Below are 25,942 nucleotides of genomic sequence, written 5' to 3'. Positions count from 1 at the left end.
TTTCAAGACTAACAATTTTACGAAAGAAATTTCTGTGTGTTCAAAGAGGTGGTCTGAATGCGGCATGGGGAAAGATAACAACATGGCACTAGAGATATGCAGAATAGCAAGTGAACTGCTTGAAATAGCTGTTGCGCAAGCTTGTTGAGTGCATCCGTCCGCTGCTCTGATACCGCATGATATCCAAATCAGACCTCAAGGGCATGAATGTAACTGTTGTCGCCCTCCCATAAAATAGGACACAATTTTAAGACCATATCTTAGTGTTGTACTGTATATGGTTTAGTATGTACGGGATATATGATCGTGTGATAGCATACTGCTTGGAATATGCCCTTTGACACGTTATACAAGGGTGTCTGCGGGTCGCATACTTGTCTCTGTGTTATTATAATGTCTTTCGCCAACCACTATACGCAATACCCTCCAGGGAAAAGATAGCCCCCATCTTGAAATAAAGAGCCCCGCTTTCGCCAACACTTGTAATTTTGACATTCCCGGCATTCGTGACGGTACAGGGGATTCGGGAAAGAACCCGAAAAAGTCTGGGGGTTTAAAATTATTCGAGGGTCGCATAGTTGGTCAAATATCAGGTCTTCTGTGCCAGACACCATCAATTAAATGTCATGAATATCTTTGGATTTTATGTGGGTTATGTTGTATATATGAAGCTAACTGTCTGGTCTATTCTAAGCTTCTAAATCCACTGTATATCCTAACCTATATGACTTCAATTATTTGGATAACGGTCTGTTCTACGTGTACATTCTTCTTTAATGTGGCAGCTAGATCTACTTTGTATAGTCAATATATGGAAATTTGAGCTCACATGTATAAATATAGAAGAACTCCCATTGAGACATGGACTTGGGGTATTTTGGGGGTCGGTTGGCCTTTTTTGTACCCTTCTACCATCTTTGTCAGGTCATGGGGTGAAATGACAAAAGATTCTTATTGGGTGTGATAAGAGGAGTATGAGATTCTCGTTAGCATTCCTCGGAGGTGTTGGTTAATTGATTATGTGATAAGTTACTGGTTTGATACACACACAGATGATCACTGGACCTCACAGTAGGGGTCATGCATAACTGGGACTACTGGAATAGGACAGGTCATCGTTAGTATAATACTATACTGTAGGGATGAGTTATTCTCCAAGCAGAGGTTTTGATGGGGGGGGGGGGGGTGTTAACGGAAAAGAATTACGACCACTCCTACATTTGACAGATTGCTCAATTAAGTTCACAGATAAAGTTTTGTGTGTTTTGTTGCCTTTCATACTGAGCAGTTTTAACCAAAACAAATTGAAGTCAGTGAAACTGCTAAATTTTGACACTCCCCAACACACCAAAGAACTAAAAGAATTTTGGCAATCCTGAAAACTCAAAACAAGAAGATTTGAGAGGAATACCTTACAGAGTTGCACCTGGCATACTTTGAGCCACTTCCAAAAGCCAAATCTTTAAGTATCACCATAAGAACCTGGAAATAAACTAGTCTGACTGCAGCCCAGTGTTCTAGGCTTACAACAGACCCAGCCACCTGCAACTAATGAAACTAATTTGTGTCACTACCGATGACATCCCCTTTCCAGGATTTGTAAGACTAGAACCAATAGAAGGATTTCTAGGTCAAGTCTGCTGCAACCCCTAGTCAGTGTCACTGTCACAGTTACTACATATCTATTCAACACTGCATTAGTATAGATTACATTGACAATATGCTCACTGAGGTAAAGCCAAATCTTGTAACCATATCTGAGTTGAAATACCAACAAAAGTCAAAGTGAAGGACTGTGGAATGATGAGAAGGGTCAATAACAGTTTGAACTAATGCCCTAATTTCAACGGATTAAAACTACAACTTGTCATCCAGGAGTTATACTGATTTAGATCTACCAAGGTCAATGTTGAACATAATCCAGCCCGCAAGTCACAATCGATTAACTGATACAGCAGTTGCTATCTATAAGCTCCGTTATTTGGAAGAAAACCATATTTAAAATCTGTTTAATTCTTATCAGATCCAAACTGTTTGATGCAATGAAAGGCAGATTTTCCTTCAAAACAGAAAAGAAAAGCCTCTGGATATCACTGCCACCGGTCCACTGCTTCAAAGCAGCTTCTGTGAAAACACACTTGACACTTTTGGTTCGCTTTAAAGCCCAAAGTATTCGTACCAACGTTCAAAGCTTTGCAGCTGATCCAACCATATGCGAGATATTACGGACGTCAGAAAATAATGCAAGAAATGCCCTGGAACAAGGTTGTCTGTTCGCAGGCACCAAGCAAAACAGTCGAAGGCCTTTCGACCCCCTCAGCCGCAGACAGTCAGGCATTCTGCTTATGCACAGGTGGTACCTGCTGTTGATAAGGGAGGGTCTCATCATATGGTTCATTTCACAACCAAAATTCACAAACCAAAATTAGATTGTCATAGATTTTTTTAGCAAACAGATGTATGGATGCAAATTGCTGGCAAGTGTATCATATGGTGATTTATGGTAGCTGCCTCACAGTTGATCTCCTGGTTCTAATTAGTTGCTAACTGGGAGACCCAGGTTCAAATCTTGGGACAGGACAACTCGGTTGGGGCTGCACCCATCTTTCGGTATGGATGTAAAATGGGGATCCAGTGCCTAGTGCATGTTTAAAGGAGAAGGGCTAGCAACCCCTCCCTACTGAAATATACCCTGCTACTGAAACAGAAAGGAAACTTGCTGACCTGTGTGCTACTAGGCATTACCAGGTAAACAAAAACAACAGCAACAAACAAGCATCAAACGATACAGAAAATGTTGGTCCGGCAATTGGCTATCATCTTTCTGTACGTCAGACACAAATCTAACAGGAACACTTTTGATTGAAAAGATTCTCGCCTTTATGGTAAGATGTCTATGTATATTTGGCCCTGACCTCTAACAACATAGTCAGAATTTTAACATGTTTCATATGGCAGCTTTTAGTTTTAACATATGGAGCTTGTCAACTGTTATTCTTGGGCCCACTTTGTATGGCGAATTTTGCTATATTGGGGCTATCGCCACAGAGACAGCTTTTTCTGCAATGTAAAGAGAACTTGTTTGGATGTATCACACATCCCCAATGACAGCATTGAAGTACTCAATACATACAATACCTAAGCGGGAGTCCCCGCTAGCTTCAGATATTGGCGAAAAACTGAGAAAACTGGACGTTGGTAATATTACTTACACAGTATTAGGAAAAATCTGCAGCCCTTGCTAATTATAGGCATTAATAAGCTTGCCACAAAACCTATAAGATCGTGGACTTCATTGTTCTTGTTTTCGTATGCTCATTAATTTCTACTAATTGCATAAATGACAGCTTAGGCTTTTCAAGCGAATCTTGCAACTGCACGGAGACTGCAATTCCACAAAGGTGGATTCCATGGAAATACTGCGTCGCGAAACTGCCTTTGTTTTCTTCACGGATTCTTCAACGGATTACTCCGTTATTTCCAAAGGAATTTTGAGATTAGGGTCATTAAAGAACTTGCTGTTGTCAAAATCTCCCATTAGTTCTGGGTGATTAACCAAAACAATTCCTGATTGATAATCCTGCTTGGTGGTCCGCAAATTATCCTAAGCTAGGATTAGACTAAAACAGAGATTATCCCAGGATAGTTACTAGTGAGAGAAAAAAATCTACTTCAAATTCTAATTCCCCTAAGAACAAAAGAGCTTCACAAATCCATTCAGAAGCGAATCCAGATTGGCTGTTTTTCCAAAACCAGTTAATTTGTGTACAGAGAGGTGATACCATTAATCTATAGGGGTGTAAAAAACACTAATTACAACAAATGGCGAACTACTTTTTACGACTTGACAATATGGCAACAAGCATAACCAAAGACACCATTATATTGAAAAAGGTGTAAGATATTCACTATTTATTGCTAGGTCAATGATAATATGAGTTATTTACTGGGAAACAAGTCCTTCCTTTCCACACAGTTGAACGATGGAATTTGTTCTAGGCTATTTTATTCTCTGGAGGAGCAATTAGGAAGCCAAGGTCTTTAAAAATGGTTCCAAGTCTTAACAGCTTGGGGCGATAGACAAGACAAAAGTGATATTTGGTAAAAAGGACTGATGTTGGTGGACAGGTGAATTCTGTCTGGGTAATACTGTAGATTCACTTACTTTCGCTGTGGTTTTATTTCACGGTAGGAGTGAAATGGAGGTTTTCTTGGTGTATTGAATTTGCATAAAACAATTCTGTAGTACAGGATTCATACAAGGGAGACATAATGTAAATGCATTTCAGTTCGCATGGTTTTTATTTCATGCTGAGTGTTTGCGGTAGTTTAAAGTTCGCGGCAGCACTATAGTCACATACTGCTACAGTATTGGACAAAAATGTTTGCGGTGGTTTTAAGTTCGCGATGAAACAGTCGCTGCAAAACTGGGAACATTTAATGCACCGCAAACATTTCTGCAGTTACAGTATTTGCAGTGTCATGAATTTGTGGTGGAGAGGTCAGTGCGAAAACCTCTGAAATGAAACCGCTGCAAAAGTTTCAACATTTACAGTACATAGGAGGAAGTGTGCCCTTTTGTTTGTAACTTTGTAACCTTGACAGTGACTTGTCATTCCTCCAACATTTCTCTAACATTCCTCCTCGAATTTTGCCAGCAGAATTACAGCCAAACATACACAGAACTGTATGTAGGATCCACTGTCTTGTATATTTGCTTTGTGATAAACCGTCTTGTCTATATAAATGGTAGGTCTTTGAACCCTTGTGTGGGACGCAGTTTTGTGTCATCCTGTGGAACCATAGCTGTCATCGTTATCTGTTCTTACACAACAGCATGGGCCAGCTTTGTTTGGAGTAAGAGTTTGGCCTTTTGAAACAAACTGGCGAGAAAGAAATAACAACTTAATCCGTAGTAGGCAATAGGGTTACACAATTTTGAAGATTAGGTCAAAAAGAGAAAATGATAAGTCATCAAAGGAAAATGAACAAGTGACTTATAATAGGAGGGCCATAATCGACCTTGACCTTCGTCTTTCCAAGACCTACCCACATACTAAATATCATCACAATCCATCCAGAGCATTATGCTGGCCAACAAATATCCGGACAAACTGACAGACACACACACACACATGGAGGTAACAAATACTTTGGTGAGAGTTCATGGAAGCGCTGATAAGATACCTTAATTCCATATCATTCCTCCAACTAAATTTCTGGAAAGTGCTGTGATAACAAGTCACAGGTGATGCTGATACTGAGGAAGAGGTTGGATGGACAACAAGATATAACTGGACACTGTAGTGTCTGCAATGCACAAGAGAACTGAAAAGAAACCAAATTCCACACCTCAGAAAATTCCAGAAACTGTTGTGGTAACAGGTCACAGGTGATGGTGAGAGGTCTAGATCTGATGGACAACAGGATGTAACTGGACATTGCAGTGCCATGGTCTGCAAACCACACGAAAGCAAGCAAAAGAAACCAAATTCCAAGTATTCCTTTAATCCACACCCCAGAAAATTCCAGAAAGTATTGTGGTGACACTAACAGGTCACAGGTGATAGTGAGAGGTCTGATGGACAACAGGATATGACTGGACATTGCAGTGCCATGGTCTGCAAAGCACAGGGAAGCAAGCAAAAGAAACCAAATTCTGAGTATTCCTTATACCACACCCCAGAAAATTCCAGGAAGTATTGTGGTAACAGGTCACAGGTGATGGTGAAAGGTCTAGATCTGATGGACAACAGGATATGACTGGACATTGTGGTGCTATGGTCTACACACCACTAGAAAACAAGCAACAACAAATTCCAAGTATTCCACACCCCAGAAAATTCCAGAAAGTATTGTGGTAACAGGTCACAGGTGATGGTGAGAGGTCAACAGGACGTGACTGGACATTGCGGTGCCATGGTCTGCAAAGCACCTGTGGTCAGAGTTACTCTTGTTGGCCTAACAGCTGGACATACAGTAGTCTGGATGCCAGAATAGTTAGTGGGCTTACAAACTGATAAGAGCTAAACCTATCCCAGATGTAATCTCCAAGCATATATGGGGGGGCTAGATCGTCATGTTTTGCTTGCACTTGCAGTTTGTCAACATCTGCTTGAAGATTATCCCAGATGACCTCTAGGACTACGACAACTGAGGTAGCATTAATATTGAAGCAGATGTAGGGAAGAGGGATTGAAACATTTTCCGACATTTCAGTGATGTTTCATTCCACCATTTATCAAATGCCATGAACTTTTCCCTTTCCCTCCAACCTCTAAAATTACCTACTGCAATATTAGAATTAATGGCTTTGAAGTAAATGGTCATGGCTAAATTGGAGTCAAAATTAATTACCATTGATGACAAAAAACTGCTGTCCCATGACATTGCAGTCTCCCTGGTACCAGACAGGACAAGATAGGAATGGGCACATCTATACCACAGACAATAGAACCTGTCTTCATTTTACAGATGTCTGACTTCCTGATGGATTCCTTTCATAAGTGTTTGTTCATTGACATCCATATATCTCTGCTGTCTCTATGTACAAAGAGTGTTGACTTTGCATCGCACCATTGGGGGTCTGCATGCCTTTTTCGGTTAGATGTAAAGAGCTAGCTATCTTTTTTATCCACTTATTGCAGCCAGGACACTGTGATTTAACATTCAGCATTGTCGGTAAATCATTTGTGAAGCTTAACGCTGTTATCCATTGTTATTGTCAAAACCCTTGTCCTGCTGGGCCCATATATATATATGGGTTGCATATTACAGTGACTGTATGTGGGTCCCGTACTGTATGTATGTACGGGTTGGGTTATTTCTCAACTGAATGTGTCCTACTGCAGCGAAACGCAACGAAAGCGGTCAAGAAGTCAAGGGCCAATGACCTAATTAAGAATTCAATTAAATGAGCTAAACTGGGTAAAAAACACCAGCAGGACAAGTGTTAAGCCTATTATTTAGTAAAAAAGTTTCTAAATGTTCAGCCGAAAAGTCCGAAAAGAACGTCCTGATGCAATAATGTCAGCAGTATTCTGTGTTGGAGTCCTTTCACACGTTTAAGCTGTGAAACGTTCAATCAAAAGTGATGATGTGACATCTCTTTCAAGTCTTTCAGCCCCTGCCTTGATCTGACTCACAGGTGGCCAGCGGAAACTGAGGTGTTCAAACAACAAACACCCTGTCCATTCTGTCAGGACAGTTGGTCAGAATCAATATACTCCTGTCCATTGGCTGGTGCCTCGGAGATTATTTTGACTGATATAAACAACCCCCTCCTTCCTATATAATATAGGACAACACACATGCATAACCTCTAACTAGAAAGGCAACATTTGCGAGAAAATGCAGGATATTTTCCTCCCATTATTTTCTGCAGAAGACTAGTATTAGCTATGCAAATGAGGTTCTCATTAGCATAATGCACATTTCGTTGTATTCGCCTTTCCTAAAGCCACTGACCACGGCCAAGCTTACCTTTCTATCTTGCCAATCTTCTGTTACACCATCTTCCACCTCACATCCTGCCACTCTGCAATATTCAATAATCACAGACACACACCAGGGCAAACTAGCACACAGGCTCTGTTTTCACGTAGCTAATGAAAGTCATGAAACTTGGACCTACAACATGGAATTCTTGTAATGATTTTCCATGCTGGGAATGTTGCTTTTCAAGGATCACCCAACATGTTGATATCTTGACTCTGAAGCTTTAGTCACTTTAGATGAAGGTTTAGATGGAATCTATAGTACTTCCTTTGGAATGTTTAGGGTCTAGACTATCAGACCAGGAAAATCTTGCCATGTCCTTTAAGACTTCGATGTAGTTATCAACCCACTCCTTCCTTGCAGTTGTCACCTCTAGCATTTAAATGTCTTCCCTGCTATTTACTGTAAATTCAGTTACTTTCGCGGCGGTTTTATTCACCGTACAAGGGAAAAGGGAGTTCTTTTGTGGTGTTTTAAATTAGCAGGCGAAACAATTCTGTAGTACAGGAGCTAAACATATTCACGGTGTCATGAGTTTGTCGTAAAGATATCACTGTGAAACGCTGAAAATAAACCCGCTGCGAAAGTTCCCATATTTACAGTATTTCCGCCCAGACAATGCCGTATTAACATTCTATCCAGCTGCCAAGTTCCTGGATGAAATCATTATCAACATCAGTGATGTTATAATGCCTGTCCTTCACTCAAATGTCCTCACTTGTTATTGTTGGATTGGACCATAGTTTCTTGAAGGCTTGGCAAGCATACCTTGGCTTTAGATATGAACGTCTTGGACATGGACTTCCTTAAAGATTATAATGTCTGGCTTTTGAAGTTAGCCTCTGTCTGGAATGTTGGAGTCTGCTCTCCCGTTGTTTCTTTTAGGAAATTGGTGTTTATGGAAGGAATCTCAAACAGGTGATAGAGGATATTCTAACTGTACACAGGGGAGGGTTAGTCCTTATGACGTCTGTATGTTTGTTTGTTTCCTATAACCTGTAAGCCGCCTTTAGGTGTGACACACCAGTTTTGTACAGTAAGGACAAGCTACGTAAGACAGGATCGTAAGCTTTGATCCACTCATACGGGATGGACCCCTACTCCTTTCGATAAGTGCAGTGCATGTGGCATCATGCTCAAGGTGTGGATCAACTCAAATACAGGCCTTCGGTTTAAATGCTGTCTGAGAGGATGTTGTGTTTAAGTGGGGAAATATGTGTAAAGAGCCTTTCCCAAGGGCAAAACGTTGGATCCTGCTAGGGTTTCGAACCCAGAACCTTTGGATTCAATGTCAACAACCTCAACAACTCAAACCACAAGACCACTTTGCTACCTGAAATGTCCCTCATATCTTGAAAAAAAAATGCATTTTCGGCATGAGCCTAAGTTGTAGTTTACTGTGAGAGATATGTGAAAATCTCTTAAGACAGTTTGAAGTGATTTGTATATTCATACTCAAGGTTTATCATTACTATATATACAAAAGTTTCTGAGTGAGGGAAAAACTTTCATAACTCAAATACCACAAAGTCTGTGGTCTTCAGCTTGTTTCCTTTTATAAATTCTGTACATTTTTGTCTAGGATTCTCAGCTCAATTTCTTCTAGACATTACATCAGTTGTCCTTTCATTTGGCCATTTGTAGACCGGTTCTCATAAACAGTTTATGATGAAGTCATAGAAGTCACAATGCTGCCATACATAGTAGGAATTCCTTCTTATTATCACAAAACAGCTTTCTTTAGCAAGATTTTGAACTTGAAGACTTGGAAAAGTGCCAAGATGGCTAGCTTGAACTTGTTGCAACTGGAAGAATTTAATTTGTAACACATCCATCGCCAGCTTAACATGTCAGGACTCTTGCAGTCCTCTGAGTGAAACATTCCTATGTTTTTGGCCTTTTCGAGGAATTTTCCCAGCTTAAAAGTTTGGTGTAATGCCATGATGTGTAGGTAGGTGGTCCTTACCACTGGGACATGACACCTGGTGTAGATGTTTCTGGGCCTAGAGCTTGAAGAAGAGGGCCTGCATGTCCCTTTTCAGTTAAGCATAGGCAGCCTATTCTGATTTCCCGTAATTCGTAGCAAAAGCTGTCTTATTTTTTTCACGTAATTCATGTGAAGGCGACCAACTTTTGCATATTTGCCATCCTTGATTTTGGCGTAATGCATAGGGGGCTTCTTTGAATTCAGTCTAAAGCGTTGTCGGGGACCACCCCCCCCATGCAGACTCTCATAAAACTAGGATTGTAAGGAAACATGTTTTGTGTCAGGTTTTCAGATACTACATGTAGGCAGAGACCACATGTTAGGTTTCCATGGAAACCTGACTTGTCTCCAAATGTGGATGGGATGTTCAATACGCCCCCTTTCCGATAGACATCGCTGAGAGACACAGCAACCAAGCTTGGAACTAAGGGGTGTCAGAACATAGGTGTGTCGGAACTTTGGGGTGTAACCCCCAACAATAAGTTAATGGATAAAAATAGTGATTTGCACATCAAAGGTTAAGAATTGCTTAGTGTAAAGCAGGAAAGAATTCTACGCAGTTCAGCAAGCACGAAAATATGTTTACCAACCGAGTTGTCCACTGACCCCATTGGTCCTCTATGCGGGTCTATGTGATCTTTTCCTTAAGATGGAGTCAGCCTATTTTATTTTCTGTAATTAGTAGGGAAAGCCATCTTATACACATGATTTGTAGTGAGGCGATGAAATTTTGCTTAGTTGCCTTCCCTGCTTTTAGCGTAATACGTAGAGGGATGTTCTGAGTTCAGCATAAAGCTTTGTCGAGACCCCCCATGCTGACCCTCCTCTATGGTTGGTGGTCTGCATGTATAACCTGTGTTCTAAGTGGCTATTTTTAGGTATATACTAGTTACAGATATGGAATGGTTTCAGTTTATTTGTAGTTACTAAAACTGCCACCTGCCACCAACTGTTGTTTGTAGTGATTAAAACCTTTCTGGTATTTTGAAACCTTGGTTTGTTTTTTTGAATCTCCATGAGGTAACAGTTAAAACATGCAACAGGTGGGCGGATGGTGTCATGTTGGATGAGTGTCTAAGTTTTCTTTATACGCTGTGTGTGGGTTAAACATTGGAAAATACACAAAAATCTGAGACACATTAAATATTCTGCGCCGTTCTTATCATTTGTAGATTTAGCCTTTCTGCATGTGTGTGGGGTGGAAGTGTCACAAGATTAATTTGTTCGTTTATTATATATTTGCTCAGAAATAGCCTCTAAAATACGCCAGAGATCTTCAAAATGTATTGCAAAATCAGATTATGTCGTTTTTGCTCAGAAATATATTTTAAATGCTCTGGAGAGGCTGTAAATTTTTAAAAGTTTATAGCGACAGCCCCCAACCACCCCCCTATGAAAATGACAACCCCCCCCCCTCTCGTGCCCTCCCTTTTTGCAGCTTGTCATCACCAGCTCCACCCTCCCCCCTTTTTGGACTTTCTTTCTGAGTCTGACATTTTGTGTATTTTCACTGGCAACCATAACAACATAAAATGACTGTAGCTACATGTAGTTTACTTCTTCCTTAGCTAGCCCACACATATCTCAAGATAAGATGGTGAGTCAGTGTTCGAATAGGCCACAGCAAGTAGATTCTATGGGTGTCATCCGGTACATTGATTTTGAAAAAGATTCATTCTCCTTCAGCGATAGTCAACATGACAAGAAATGACTGAAAATGGAAGATGTGGTAGCCTTCAGTGTTCTTGTAAAAGTAAAACTTGTAAGTCGCCACGACTCTAGTTATCAAAGTGAAACTAGTTATCTAAGTCACGTCACTAGTGTGGTAGCCTTGAGTGTAGTTGGTGAGTGATACAAGGCTACTGCACTTTGGCTGTGATACCATGTTTTGTTGATTCAATTCTTGTTACATCACATATGCATTCTACATTTACTTTGAAAATTTTGGCATCTTTTTGTCCTTTTGTGCTCTCGCATTGATTTTGGGTCTGAATTTGCTTGCTGTGGCCTTAATGAATAAGATGTGAGTCAGTGTTCAGAGAACGCCCATCTTAAGTCATGACTTCTGACCCACAGAAGAACGACATCAGTCAGCACTCTCTTAATAGACTCCCCAGAGTGTCTTAAGGAAATTAAGGTGCTCTGATCTTTGAAGACATTTGGAAATGCCTCCTTCCTCGGTCTTTCATCCAAGATCACGGAACAAAGTGACCAATAGCAGAACACCACGGTTGCCATGGAAATGTGGATTGTGGCCAGGTTGTAGGTTGACCTTTACTGGGGTTGACCCAGATGCTGTCTAGGGATCATTTAGGGTTTGGTCTGACATTTGGAAATGTTACATGTGTTTTACCAGGTACAAGGGGGGCGTTGTATGTGGGCTAATTGGTGAGTAAGTTCAGCTGTAAAAGGTAGTACAGTTGTAACTGTGTGGTTCAAGTGCGACTTGCTGACCAGTTCTAACTGGTCTGAACCTTTTAGCCTAGTGGTAAGTGTGTTGGGTTTGTGTGCTAGTGGCCTAGGTTTGATTCCTGGTAGCCAGGAGTCTACTTGCCCTGTGCGTTTCACAGTCAAACCTGTGTAAGTGACTTACCTCTGCATAAGGACCATTTGGGCATTGATATATAGCCAAACTTGTAAAAGTTAACTCTTCTACAGAAGGCCTGGCCAATGTGACCACTTTTTGGTGATCCTTTAGATGATTTTCCCATTGACACATCACACAACCATCAAGAATCCTGTTCACATAGACCAGATTTTATCAGTCCCCTGAGTGGTCTTCTTGGGAACTTTTTTCAGTGACAATGTATTTTCATGTCATGAAGTTCAGATGTTTCAGTTTGTCAGTCCATGCACTTTAGACTTTACCAGCAGGATGCTATGGGATGAAAATTTTGTCTTGAGATGAAGGCACGAGTCTTGAGACAGCCCTGAATATCCAGCGTCTTGCTATACCAGCAGCTTGTGCATGGAATTTGAAATTGTTACCAAATGCTAGACCAAGCATATCATGTAAAAGTGGGTCATGCAGGTGCATGCACTAGAATGGCAGGAAGTGATGCATGGCCCATCTGGTAAGGAAATGACTACAACTACTAATTGATTTCAAAGAGATACACAGCCCATCTTCCTGACCTCCCCAGGGATAGGGATGGGACCAAGAATGCCCCCTCCCTTGTTCCACTGTCACTCCAATTTTGTCTGAAGATAACATCATCAGATTACATCATGATAACTGCCAAAAGAGAAAGTAAAACAATCAGAGCACACTGCTACCTTTGTTTTACTTTATCTTTTTGCAAGTAACATTTTGTCAATAACTTTGGGAACTGTAGGTAGAGAAAAATATGATTTTAGATTCACACCAGTTGGTACAAGACTCTTGGAATACAGTTAAACCTGTGCAAGTGACCACTTCTACATAACGGCCACCTGACCAATGTGGTCACTTTTGACCACCTGCCTAGAAAGACCAGACCTTCGAGTGGTCTTCTTGGGCAGTTTTGACCGTTTTCTTGAAAGTTGAATCCTACTTCCTGACCCATATCACAGTAGTCAGTACTGGAGGCCAAAGACTGGTAATGATCAACAGCGCCCTCTAGAATTCCTTTCCTACCCCTGAACTGCACCTGGCAAGAATGTCATGTGTCTTCAGCCTCCTAGAATGAATGGAGGAAAAGGAGGATCAACTTCACAGACTAGAGAAACAAATCTATGTCTGGCCAAGAGCCATATAGTGAGGGGCATTTCCAAGACAGTCCCTCAGTAATCCATACTGTTGTTCTAACCTATATCCATGCCTCACATACCAGGGAAACACAAGAGCAGCACAGAAAATAAACTCAGGGTGGCATCCCTAACATAGGGCACATTCCCCCAACTCACAAACCTAAACAATGCCAAAATTACAATACTTCAGACATGTCTTAATTAGATTGACCTCATTTGTGTAAGATATCTTGATATAGGGCCTGTGTAAATGAGGGTGTGGTGCCTACTTTGTAATATTAGCTGTCCAGAGCTTCTATTACAAGTTGGTCTATCAGAGTATGACATATTCACAATGTAAAAGTGATGTTTTAAGCCCCTGTCACACATTTAATGAGCTTCAGCCAAATTAGTTGATTACTAGAAGTTTGCCCTGTTTTAAGATTGACAGGAGGTCATGCATATTTTTCACCTGAAAATTTACCCTGTCGTATTTAACGAGCTCGGTAACTTGCGACAATCAGCCAATCCCCAAAGATTGCTCAATGATCGAGGCGTATTACCGAAGATGTTATTTAGAGCTTGCAGACTAGTCGGATGGTCAACTTTTGGTCAATTTCTAAATGAAATTCTCTTCTGGATGATGACCAAAAGCGGTGACTGCTGTTATGCCCTTACAATTTACAGGCAAATCTTGTAATGTTCATCTGCTAGTCTAGCGAACGCAAATGGTCTTTCACACATACTTCTGCACACATCTATTTAGGCTTGTCACTGTTTCTGTTTACGGTGTTCTAAAAACAACCCAACAAAGTATGCCAAATGGCTGGCAATATGCCTGAATGTGATTAATCACATGTAACCATTTATAATCCGGTTGCTGGTAGATAGCCTGGATATCAGACTGTTTGCAGGGCCTACACAGGCCAGCTTCCTTGGGGGCATGTTATGATTATTAGCCCTTAGCCTGGGTGTCATCCTCTGTGGTAACTGCTGGTTCAATCTTTTCGCTTACTAACCACGGTCGCTGCATAGGATGGTACCTAGGCTAGTTGACACTATAGAGCTGAGGAGCTGGCCTGTGTAGGCCCTGGAACAGTCTGGCATCCAGGCTACTGGTACGCAAGTTGCAGGGTCATGTGAACTTGCTCTGAATGTAGAAGACTTTCCTTTTTCATGCTAACTGTACTGATATCTATTAAATGTTATGACAATATTTAACATAGCTGTGAAAATTTCTTTGAAAAAAAGTTTGAAGGCTCAAATACCTGTATGGAAAGGAAGAAAAACTTTAATCGTAGAATGGTTTAAGAGCAGGGAATAGAAAAAATTGCACCCTCTACATGCACGTTTTGAAGGAATAGCCCCTAGAAAGCTTGCTTAAGGCTGTCCATCGTTGCCCCTAGAAAGAGGTCAGTAACGAATACCGTAGACCCTACCACTGACTTAGCAGGGTTAGTAATTTGTAATGGACCGATTTTTCAAAAAGGTTTTTGGGCGCTCTTGTTGAGGTAATAACATTGTGGTAAGGTATGACTTTGAGGTCAGTAACGAATACCGTAGACTGGCCACTTAGCAGGGTTAGTAATTTGTAATGGACCGATCCTCGAAAAAGGTTTTGGAACACTCTTGTCGAGGGATGACATTGTGGTAAAGATGTTCGGAATCCACCAGGCCACCATGCCAAATACCTGCCCTAACTGGTACATGTAGAACTGTCCATGGCAGGTATTACAGGTATGAGAGGAGAAAGATTCCTCGTGTGTTTCCAGGTCATGTTTAGTCTAGCTCGGCTTGTTTTGTCACAGAAAAACTTCAAGCTTTCAACCTAACAGGCTTAAGAATTAGAGGGTCTGCATGCTCTTTTCCGTAAGCCGTAGGCAGCCTATTTTGATTTCCTGTAATCCATAGGAAAAGCGTGATTCTTATTCGCGTGATTCGTAGTCGGGTAATCAAATTTTGTGTAATCGCTTTCCTTGATTCAAGCATAATACGTAGAGGGTTCTTCTGAATTCAGCCCTAAAAATTGTCAGGGACAACCCCCCATGCAGACCCTCAAGTTAACCTCAGCTGCCAAGTGTCCAAGTGTAGGAGTCATGCATCTAAGACACAAGGTTCAGTGGGTCATGTTTTCTTAAGGTCCAGTCTTCCATGTATTAAGACTGGCAAAGCTGTCTAAACTACAAGGAGAGCACTAGCTTGATGTATGAGTATTTGGCTTTGAGGGTCCCCTTACCTAAATATGAAGTTGACCTCTTGGTTTGGAAGTGACTCTACTCCAATGTTATGGAGAGAAATGGTAAACACACCTGGTGGGTTGGAAACAGGAGGTGATTTTTCACCAGGAATAGAAAACTTTTCACGACTTACTTAGAGTGAAATGTTACCCCTGTGCGAATACAAAATGAAACCCTTTCTTTGGGTGGATTTACACACACGTTTTGAGTGGACTTGAGACTGTGCAAGCAGAACCCTAGACCACTCAAGTAACGTTTTCTAGTTGGAAAACTCCACTTGAGCAGCCCAAAGCTCCTCAGACACCCCTGAGTTGACTCCACATTTTGAGTCGACTTGGAGACTGTGCAAGGAGAACCCTAAGCCATTCAAGTAGTGTTTTCTAGTAGGAAAACACTTGAGCTGCCCAAATCTCCTCACACACAGCCCTGAGTTGACTCTGAAAACTTGTGTGTAAATCGGGCCTTTGTTTTAATGCTGGATACTACAACGTCTAGAAATGCCAGGAATCGAACCAGGCATTGAACCAGTGACCACTCAATCTTGAGTCCACCAGCAAAGCCCCTTGGCTATTTGATACCACCATAACTGGAAACCTCTGAAATTGACTTGCCCTAAAGTAAATACACTCCCACTTTTTTTGGCCTCTCCTCCAAGGTGTATATATATACATGAGACCCACAACTGTATACTATACACAGCCTTACCCAGTTTACTCAAAGCAAAAGCCTGACCTGTTGGCATGGCTTGAATCAACATGTAATTACAGTAAAAGTCAACTGAACAACTTAATTTTTGTTGTAACTTTTTAAATTTAAAAGCTATAATTCCTTGGTAAAAAGTCTTATTCTAGAAATCGATTTTGTAGTTGTTTTTGAAGACACACCCTCAGGTAATTTTCATCCAAGAAACGTACAATGTCAGCATCAAAGTTGAAGTTGTACTATTTTTGAAAATTTAGACATAGCACTAACTCCCCAAGAAGACCACTCAGGGGACTGATAAAATCTGGTCTATGTGGACAGGTGGTCACTATAGACAGGATTCTTAATTTTAATGCTTGTGTTAATGTAAAAAATTATCTAAGGGACTGTCAAAGAGTGGTCACACTGGCCAGGTGGTCACCTGTACAGATTTGACTGTACTACAGTCAAGTTGATATTATCATCTGTGTTTTTGTATACCTACATAGTTGGATGATTCCATGACCTATCTCCTCCATCTAGTTTGAGCTGACAGGCTCAACCCCCACTACTTCCCAAGGGCTTACCCAGTTAATGTGAACAAACAGAAACCACAAAGTGTGTAATGTCTTAATTAGATAATGAAAAGAACATATGGGAACTTTTGAAAGGTGTACTTCATTAGTGAACTAGAGCATTGGAAAGCTGTATGGTTTTCACAAAGACATGAGAGATAAAAAAAAACAACTTTACTCTTGGTTTAGTGAAGCAAATGGATCATAATCTTTGAATCTGACATCAGATGAGACAGAAAATTTGTTGATTGAGCTAATGTTTCTTTGTAATGGATGACTTGGTAGAGTAAGTAAAACAAACTAACTTTAGAGTTAGGATAGACAGTCTTTCCCTGGAATTCCAATTTACCTTCTACCTGATACTTGACTTGTCAGTTGTAATAAATTATCTGGAGAGCTTAGGCTTAATAGCTCTCACTCTCACTTTCAGAAGACCATATCTTATCATACGGACATCCTTGTACAAGATATGAGAAGTAAATTGATTTAATAGGGGTGGGTATTCGAGTAAATAGTTTGACTTAGTTTCAACAACTGCAGATGTTGATATCTTAGTTGTCTTAATTTTCATGAGAGCGAAAGGTGATGTACATTTGTAGATACAATATTTCTTTTGATTGCACATCACAAATTAGTACTACACCTTGAGCTCATTAAGAGCCCGCCTGACTTCTTGTAAAGGAGAAAGGACCAGTGCGCAATGTCTGAAAATGATCACTTTCTGACAAATCTTGTTCTAAATAGAGAACTGGTAGATTATCCCATCTGGTGGTTTACCAGTGATAAGATACAGATATAGACACTGGTGAGCTAACCCTTCTTGTACCCCTGTCCCCTCCCCCTCAACAGTTGGTACTGGTAGGCCCATATCTGTGATATAGATGAATGAGTGACCGACAAGGGATGAGTCTACAAGGGATGAGTCTGTTTCCAGTAAAGTCATTTTTCAGTCCTGCAAGTAGCTGCAGTTACTCGATCAAACAACTGAATATGATTTTGGAAACTGTCAAACGTTTCAAGTAGCATCCACTACTTTTCGTCAGTGACACAGAGCAAGATGTGTGTATCGGCAGGTTTTTAGTCATGAATTCAAATTTTTTAGTCTTCATTGTCAGAATGATGTACAGTAGCTAAGGTGATGAAGATGTCCAGGTCACCCCTGTCCCCTCCCCTAACAGTTGCCACTGGTACATCCATATCTATGGATGAATGATTGACTGACAAGGGATGAATCTGTTTTCAGTAAAGTCATTTTTCAGTCCTTTTTGTCAGAATGATGTAGCTAAGGTGTCTAGGTCACATACTTGCTCCTCATCAATCAACTGACACCAGGGATTCATCTGTCTTCCTCAGCAGCTTCCTTTAAGATTGCAGGATGTCTGCCTGCTGTGGTCTTCTTGTTTCTGTCAGGTTTACACAGTGACATCTTCCGTTGGTAGCTACTGACAATGTGACATGTCAGTTGTAGAGACCTCACGCCTGCTTCCAATCCCAAGAGCCCTGTAGTTATGTCCAATTATCATTCCTATCAATGATATTCTGTTACTCTGGGATATTAGAAGATACAGTCTGACCTGTACAAGTGACCTCCTCTACCATCTGGCAAATATGACCACTTTTTGGTGGTCCCTTAGATAATTTTCCTAATTGACAAAAGCATTTAGAAACTGTCTGTAGTGACCACCTGTCCTCATGGACCAGATTTTATTTATCCCCTGTGTGGTCTTCTTGAGCAGGTTTGACTGTATCTTCCTATCACATTTACTTACAGGTAACTTCTTTGCACTTACTTAGGAAAGCTTATATAACGTTAGTAACTTTGTATAACTGGTATAGATGCCCTTCAGGGTAACACACCAGCTTCGCAGGCACATGGCACAGTAGCAGCTGGTTATATTACATGGAACTCACTCATTTGTGTTATCTTGATACCAGCAAAAGTTAGTAGATTTACAATATTTCAGAATATTAGCCAACTTTATTCAAGTAAGCCGCAGAAAATTGATTGTAGTTGGTACAAAGTCACTGCATTGATGCAGATTACCTCAAATTGAGTGAAAAGCAGTATGTTCCTCCAGGGAAGAAACTGTTCCCATTCCACCAAGTTTGCTTAATTGTATTTTTACCAACATGACAGTAACAATCAGTAACTTGACAGTAACGTGACAGTAACAATCAGTGTCTTGTGAACGGAAAATAAATAAAGCTTCAGCCTGGAATGTGTGAAAGACATGAGATAGGTTTCTGTGTCAGGGATGGTTTCCTTCTCTTGGATGGATGGGTGAAAGGTCAAAGATGTTTCCTGGACATGTTCCATAGTGTACAAAAAACCAAATGATGTCCTAGTTTTTAGCATGTCTGTCTGTGTGTGTGTGTATTTCTCCGGATTTTGTAGTCAGCATAACTCAAGAACCTCTTGATGGATTACGATGATATTTAATATGTGGGTATGTGTTGAGAAGATGAAGTTAAAGGCCAATTTTGGGCCCCCTGGTATGTGATCTTGGTACTGCAACAGAACTTCGAAAAGAGTTGAGTGAGGAGTAGGTATAAAGTGCCTTTCCCAAGGGCACAACATTATTGGGGTCAGTCAGGGATTCGAACCCAGAACCTTTACATTCTAAGTCATCAACTCTAACCAGAAGACCACCTAGCCATCTTGTTGGTGACTTACAAAATATATGCTCTGGACGAACTTCAGGTCAGGGTGTCAGCTGGACATGTGGTACAAGTCTATATTTTCTGTAGACAACTGACCCAGTATTCCGTACAGTACGTTTACATTGGCCTGGTCAATTTATGATCCTGGAGGTATCAGAGGTTGTTGTGTGATGGGTGTCAGAAGTACTTGTGATTAAGGTCATGTGGACTTGAGGAGTGGCCTGACAGGGACTTGAATGTTCTGGTCTGAGACCTCTGACTCCGAACTAAGGTTACAAGGGTGTGCCAAGTGCCCTCTGTCAGTCAAGTATCTTTGAAGGTTATAAAGGAGCACACGACAGATGTGCAAGAAAATCGCTGCTTTGTAGGGAGTCTGCATGGGGCGTCCCAGCAACGCTTTACTCTTACGTATTATGCTAAAAATGAGGAAGGCAATCAATATGCAAAACTGATGTTCAACTTTGCAATAGTAATAATTTGTCAATAACACTTAACCTTTTGTCATCAATTTACCAACAGCACTATAACAGTGTGCTTAACGTTGAATTAGACCAGGCCAACTACGATTAACAGTGAATCAAAATAGCTCACTGTAACAGCATGGTTCAAGTGCCGCTTACTGACCAATCTAACTTGTCTGGACCTTTTAGCCTAGCGGTTAGTACATTGGGACAGTGCGCTGGTTGGCCCGGGTTCGATCCCTGGGAGTCAGGCGCCTGTATTACTTGCCCCATGCGTTTTATCACAATGCCTCCTAGAAAAAAGGCATGCAGCCCCTCTATTATATGTGGTTGGCTGGTTGTTACAGTATTAGAGTATTAGAAATGTCTGTACAAGCATTCCTACGTATCAGGTATCCTATAATGAGGAAAGTGACCTTGTGGCCCTAGAAGGGAGTAGTGTCCTGGGGTGGTCCCAGACTGTATGATAAATGTGTTATTCCTAGATCAAATGTCTGGCTCAGGTCAGGCCAAACCATTATTCTGTCTGGATGTCTTCTAGCCTCACCTAATTAGCCTGGCTGTAATTGATAAAGGCATTGTTGTGATTAAAACAAGTTAGATGATACTGTTGATTTGATAGTAAGCAAAGCTGCAGGACAAAAAATATGCAACTGAACTTTTTAACTTTGTATCATCAGTATTTGGTTGTGCAGCTTCTTATTTGTTTATCAGTTGATTAATTGAATTGGTTAGTTAGTGGGTTGGTTAATTGATGAATGGTGGGGGAATGGGAGTATGGTTTTTTGAGAACACAAAATTTTGTACTTAAATTGTAGCCAGAAAATATTTTGGTTGTATGTCCAGAATGGTTCATCATATCCTTTGACATTATGTCCTTTCTTGGCATATTATTGTATTGTAACTTCTATCGAAACCAATGGCTTATTCTATTTTTCTATTCATTGAAATTCCAGAGATTGATTGTTTAAAAGTTGCTAATGAAATTATTTTCTCTCTCCCTTCCATGTGCTGTTCGAACCACATTTCCTGTTCCACCAACTCCTGTAGGTGAGTAACGTTACGATGTTAATTGTTAATTAAAAGACTGGAAAATAGTTTCTTTAGTTATCCATGTGAAAGACCAATGGAACATTTGTTTGTTTTGCTTTGTAGAGATGTGTACATACATGTATGTCTATCCATGATTGTGGTAAGCACAGAAAGATGATAATGTTCCTCATTCTAATGACATCTATTCACTTTCCAGGGGCAAACAGTCAAATACACATTTTGTACTCACCTTGGTTTTCCCTCCCCTCACCTGACTTGATAATTACCTTTCACATGTTTATGATTGGTGACATATTGAAATGTATTTTCACTATTTTCAGGTTGATAAGACTTCCAATGTACTGACATAATAATGTGTACATTTGTCCCCGCACAGAATTTAGAAAGAGTGTCATGTTTTTTTGTCTGAATCTTGCCCATCTGAAGAAGCTAACAGTACCTTGATACACCTGCTTGAATTATTTGTACCTTTGGGATTTCTTTTAAATAGTACAAGGTATTAGTACATTACAGCTTTGAACTGTGAATGGGGACCAGATGTTATTTAAGTATAGCCAGTGGCAAGGACTTTGTTATACAGATAATGATTCCAGGTGCCTTTACTTTAGATGTTTAACAATTCCTTGAAGAGGGAAGGAAGGAAGGAAGGCTAAGAAGATTGGAAGGTAGGAAGTTTTGGGTCGGTGACCTCTGTCAAGGTCGAACAGCTGGCCAGCTGTGTTAAACTGAACTTTTGTGTTCAGATTGTTCAAAGAGGAAGTCATAAAGATTTCGGTTGATAAATCCTTCAAGTTTATGTGTGAAGGCTTATCTTCATTTGTTCATAGGTGCATAATTTACTAACATGAAATCTGGATCTCACATTCAGAACTGAGTTTGTAACTTTTTATGTTAGGCCATACTGATTTGATTATATGGATGACATCTTCTGGGCACCCAAAAATTGATGCAAGTGTGAGGAAAAAAGGTGGGCAAAAACAAAGTTGCCTTCACTATGAAATTCAAGTGGTCAGGAAGGTTGAACAAATAATGGAACATACAAAATCTGAAATCATATATCAAGTATGCTAATTTCTCTTTATTCTGTTTCCAATTTCTGATTGAGTTCACTTAATTGACAGTTTTTTTAGGGTGTGTTTAGTGCGAGGCATTTTTTTCAGACACAATGTACTAACACCCCTCAATTGAATTAGATAAGCCTATCCGAAACTGACATCACCTCACAGAATTGGGTTACTTCATTTCTTTAGAGGGGTGTTTCTTTCAAGCGTACTTCCTGTCGCATTTTCCATCTAACAGCTGGGTGCACAGACATGATATACAGGTATCATAATGGAGGGAAGCATCAAGCTGGGGGAGGGCAGGGAAAAATGTGGAGGAATCGCCCCCTTGGTGTCAAAAAATTGTTGCCAGTACAGCCAATTTCTGGGTTTAACTTCAGAACTTTTTCTCAGATTTTGTTTCACTGGCAGTCTACTATAAAAGGGAAACCTACATGTATAAAGGAACATGAAGGGAGGGAAAATGTAGAGGAATGGCTCCCTTGGTGTCAAAGGATTGTTACCGATATGGACAATCTTGGGATATAAACTTTAGAAGTTTCTCTCAGGTTTTGCTTCCCTGGCTGTCCACTATTGAAAGACACCTAAAAGAAACCTAAAAGGTGTAAAGACTAACTTTTCTGACAGTTTTAGGTTAGACTTTTAACAGTTCCACATGGACTCTAGGCTCCAGAGGTGGCTAGAAAGATTAGAGGTGGCAAACTGTACAAACCGGCCAGCTAACTCCTCTGGCATGTTATCTGTCTATTTGGTCAATTTCTTCTCTTTCCTGCCATCTCTGGAGCCTGGGAGAGGCTATTTTCAGACGTGGTGCCCATATCTTTTACTGGGAAACTGCTCATTTACCCAAAATGGAAAAGGATATTACTGATTCTGCAATGCATTTACAAGAAAGTGTTTGTACTTTTGTAGTAGACATGATCTTCTGTCAGAGCACTTAATATGATTCATTAGGATAATATTGTCCCTAATAGAAAAGTATCATTAAATACTCTTTGTCACAACCAAGTTAAGCTTGCAAGTACACTTACATGTATAAGGTATGTCACAATTTGAAGCAAGAGATTTTGCCTTGACACAGTTTGCGCAGTTTGACACAGTTAAGATATTTGAAACTGATGACAGATGTTCCACCTGTCTAAATGTGTCTTTCAAACCAGAACACTGAATCACTGCCAGTCAACAAGTTCAAAATGTTGATTTGAACCTTTTTTGACAAGAGCAGAACATTCAACTTGAACTGAGCACTTCAACACAACCTCTTTGGTACCAGCTGGAAGGAATCAATTCCAAGGAAATGAAGGACATAAATCAATTTGCCATATTTTTCACTGGAATGGCTGAAAAAACATTTTGTTTCCTGTTTTCTTTAGGATTTGTTTCCAAAGCCTTTGCTATACAGTATCTGAAAAGAAAAGTGTTATACTTGTAGTCATAATATTTCTTATCTCGTTTTGGGGATCAAACTTTGATTGTGACAAATTAGTACCCTACTGTGTGTTAATGATCGAGAGGAAGACAAACTGCTTGGAAGTTGGAGACCTTATCTTTTATTCATTCCTGTGGATTATGTGATCTGGATTGTTCTAAGCTCTCCTGGGATATGATCTCCTCACCCCTTCAAAGAGGGGGAGGGGGGATGACCCCTTGACTGATGGTCCAAAAGTTGGGGCAAACCTGGATGGGATTGAAGAGCTCTGTCTCTTCAAAGTGAAGATTGAAGGTGACTTATGGTGGATAATGAGGCCGGAATTGGGACCAGAACCCAGGACTGTGGGTTCCCTCCCACCCTGAAACCCCCTGGGGTGGTAGGCAAATATGCCTGGAACAGCTGAAGTTACCATACTGCTGGGGACCCAATACTGGCTAAATGTAACACGGGTGTGTGAACTAAATAAATGCATATTTCTACCATAACTTTCCATACTTAGAGCTTAAAATTGTAACTCAATACAAGAAATCTCCTATTAGACTAAAAAGTTGAGATGATAGCAAGAAAAGTACCTTTATAATTGCGAATGATGAAGTTGTAAGGTTTGTAGTCACCCCTACTTGTGAGGGAAAGTGGTACGACCCTGTTAAGGCCAACAGCCACAAGTTTCCTTCCCTTTGAGTTGGGTTGATGGTTGAGTAGGTCACAGACTAGGAAAGATGTCTCCCAGACCTGGGTCCAACATGCTGTGGCTCTTACTGCTGTTTGTGCTAGCCTTCCCCACAGGTAAGTCCTTACCCCTACGAGCGTGATTTGTTTTCAAAACCGTTGGATATTTGCTGACATGTTTGAGTGGTTCCGCGGGAAACAAGGCGACGGTAGGAGATGACAGGATCACGGGTTCGAAGCCTGTGGTGCAAGCCCTTTTGGCTCTGCCACTTAATCCGATTTTAGCCTTGTTCTTCTCTATTTTCAAGGGTGTGCCTCTTGTTTCTTTAGCACTGAGGTGCCAGGTTGCTCACATGTGGTACGACTGAACTTGCTCGTAAGCACAGCTTCTGTAGGTGTTGTTGTAATGAAAAGTGACAATTGAACTTTTCTGCTCTTTCCGTGTGTTGACCCTGCCCCAAGCAGAAAAAGGTTTATGATTATAGTAAAAAACTTTATAAAGTTTCAGTCGAAAAACCAATTAACGGTCTATTTAGAACTGTAGAATTATGAAAGAGTTTTACGAAGAGAAAAGAATTTTCAAAAGGTGTTTGTGATTTTCTGTATCTATGGTCTGAAAAGTTGATTGACATGAGAGAAATACAAAATATGTATGTTCACAGCCTAGAAAACTAACCACATCTTGAACTGCTTTCTTCCCCCTGCCATAATTCATTTCACAAATGGTGGGGTTTAGCAAAAATAAATGGCACATGTTTTGAGAGGGACTACAGTTGCTTTCACAGTTGTGGTCCCACAGTCAGGGCTCTGTGGTTGTGCTTGAACGGAGGGGACATTCTTCTAGCTGTTTGTTGCTCAAAGGCAAGAGGCCTCAAATTGGAATCTTAAGATCCTCAAGTTCACAGGGTCTGCTTGCTTGCCCTCGGCTATTTGTTCTTCCTGTGGTCAGGTCTTGTTCTTAAACACAGACATTTGATACAAGTTCCGGCTTTTAAGGAAGGGTTCAAAGTCTTAAGTGCAACTGTTGTTGGTACATATTGGTCAGATTATTAAAGGTATCCACAAGCTATCAGTTTCAATTTATCTATAGCAGCGAGTTGGTTGTGAAGTGTGTGTCCTTTAGGTAGGTGGTGATGTTTGGTACAGAAATTGAACATGTGACTTGAAAGTTGTGTGTCTGTTGGAAGAGGGTCTACATACCTTTTTCCATGAACTTTATAGTGAGCTGACTCAATTTACTGTTGATTATTGCTAGCCCACTCTAATTCAATGTTAAGCATTGTCAGTATATCATTTGTCAAGCGTAATTGGTTGCTTTAATTCTACCTAGCATGTTATTTGGTATCCTGCATTTTATATTGAACCCTTCTTTCCAGATTGCCCAAAAGTCACGTATGTGCCAGCCGTCACAGACTACTTTTGCCAGACACTATCCCATGAACGCTTAGGAACAATCCATTGCACTCATTGAGTCATTCCCAAAATCTTTCGAAGAACAACTCAATTTGGCTGCCTTCTTGAATTAACCGTTAGTTATTGCCTGCCCTCCTATATTTACCGTAAAGCGTTGCCAGGATCCCCCCATGTAGACCCTCAATGATGTTTGGCACAGAAATTGAAGACATGACTAGATCTGTGTGTCTGTTGGAAAGATGTACTGCTCTAATAACACATGTTTGACCTAATGAGTGTTGTGGTTTCCCAGATGTTTTAGCTGATGTCTGGTAAGACCCTCTGCTACTCAGAAGCCACTACTGTCTCTGCTTCTCCTGCCCATTTCTTGAAGTGGTGTTTAAAAGCTTTTCTTAAAGTGGTTCCTTGCCACAGTTACAGACAACCGGATACAAATAGTTTCTGTGAGCTACGGTATAAGTTCTAAGAGAGACCATGCTTTCTTCTCACCCTGAGAATCTGTGTTGA

General features: G+C 40.6%; 1 protein-coding gene across 7 annotated transcripts in view; it reads left to right on the top strand.

Annotated features, from left to right (window-relative positions):
* The window catches only part of LOC136420394 (collagen alpha-1(I) chain-like), a 134,402-nt gene that overhangs the window by 18,506 nt on the left and 89,954 nt on the right, over nt 1–25,942 (top strand). The window contains exon 1 of one of the 7 annotated variants that reach the window (XM_066407281.1): nt 24,015–24,139. The exons of the other annotated variants lie outside the window; for them this stretch is intronic. Within the exon in view, the coding sequence (XP_066263378.1) occupies nt 24,073–24,139 (67 nt within the window). The 5' untranslated portion in view covers nt 24,015–24,072. Of the gene's footprint in view, nt 1–24,014; nt 24,140–25,942 lie in introns of those variants that run through there. 7 annotated transcript variants of the gene reach the window in all.

Source organism: Branchiostoma lanceolatum, chromosome 15, assembly GCF_035083965.1.
Source record: "Branchiostoma lanceolatum isolate klBraLanc5 chromosome 15, klBraLanc5.hap2, whole genome shotgun sequence".
Classification (NCBI taxonomy): domain Eukaryota; kingdom Metazoa; phylum Chordata; class Leptocardii; order Amphioxiformes; family Branchiostomatidae; genus Branchiostoma; species Branchiostoma lanceolatum.
The sequence above is the reverse complement of the archived record's forward strand: the minus strand, read 5'-3'. Positions and strand labels throughout refer to the sequence as shown.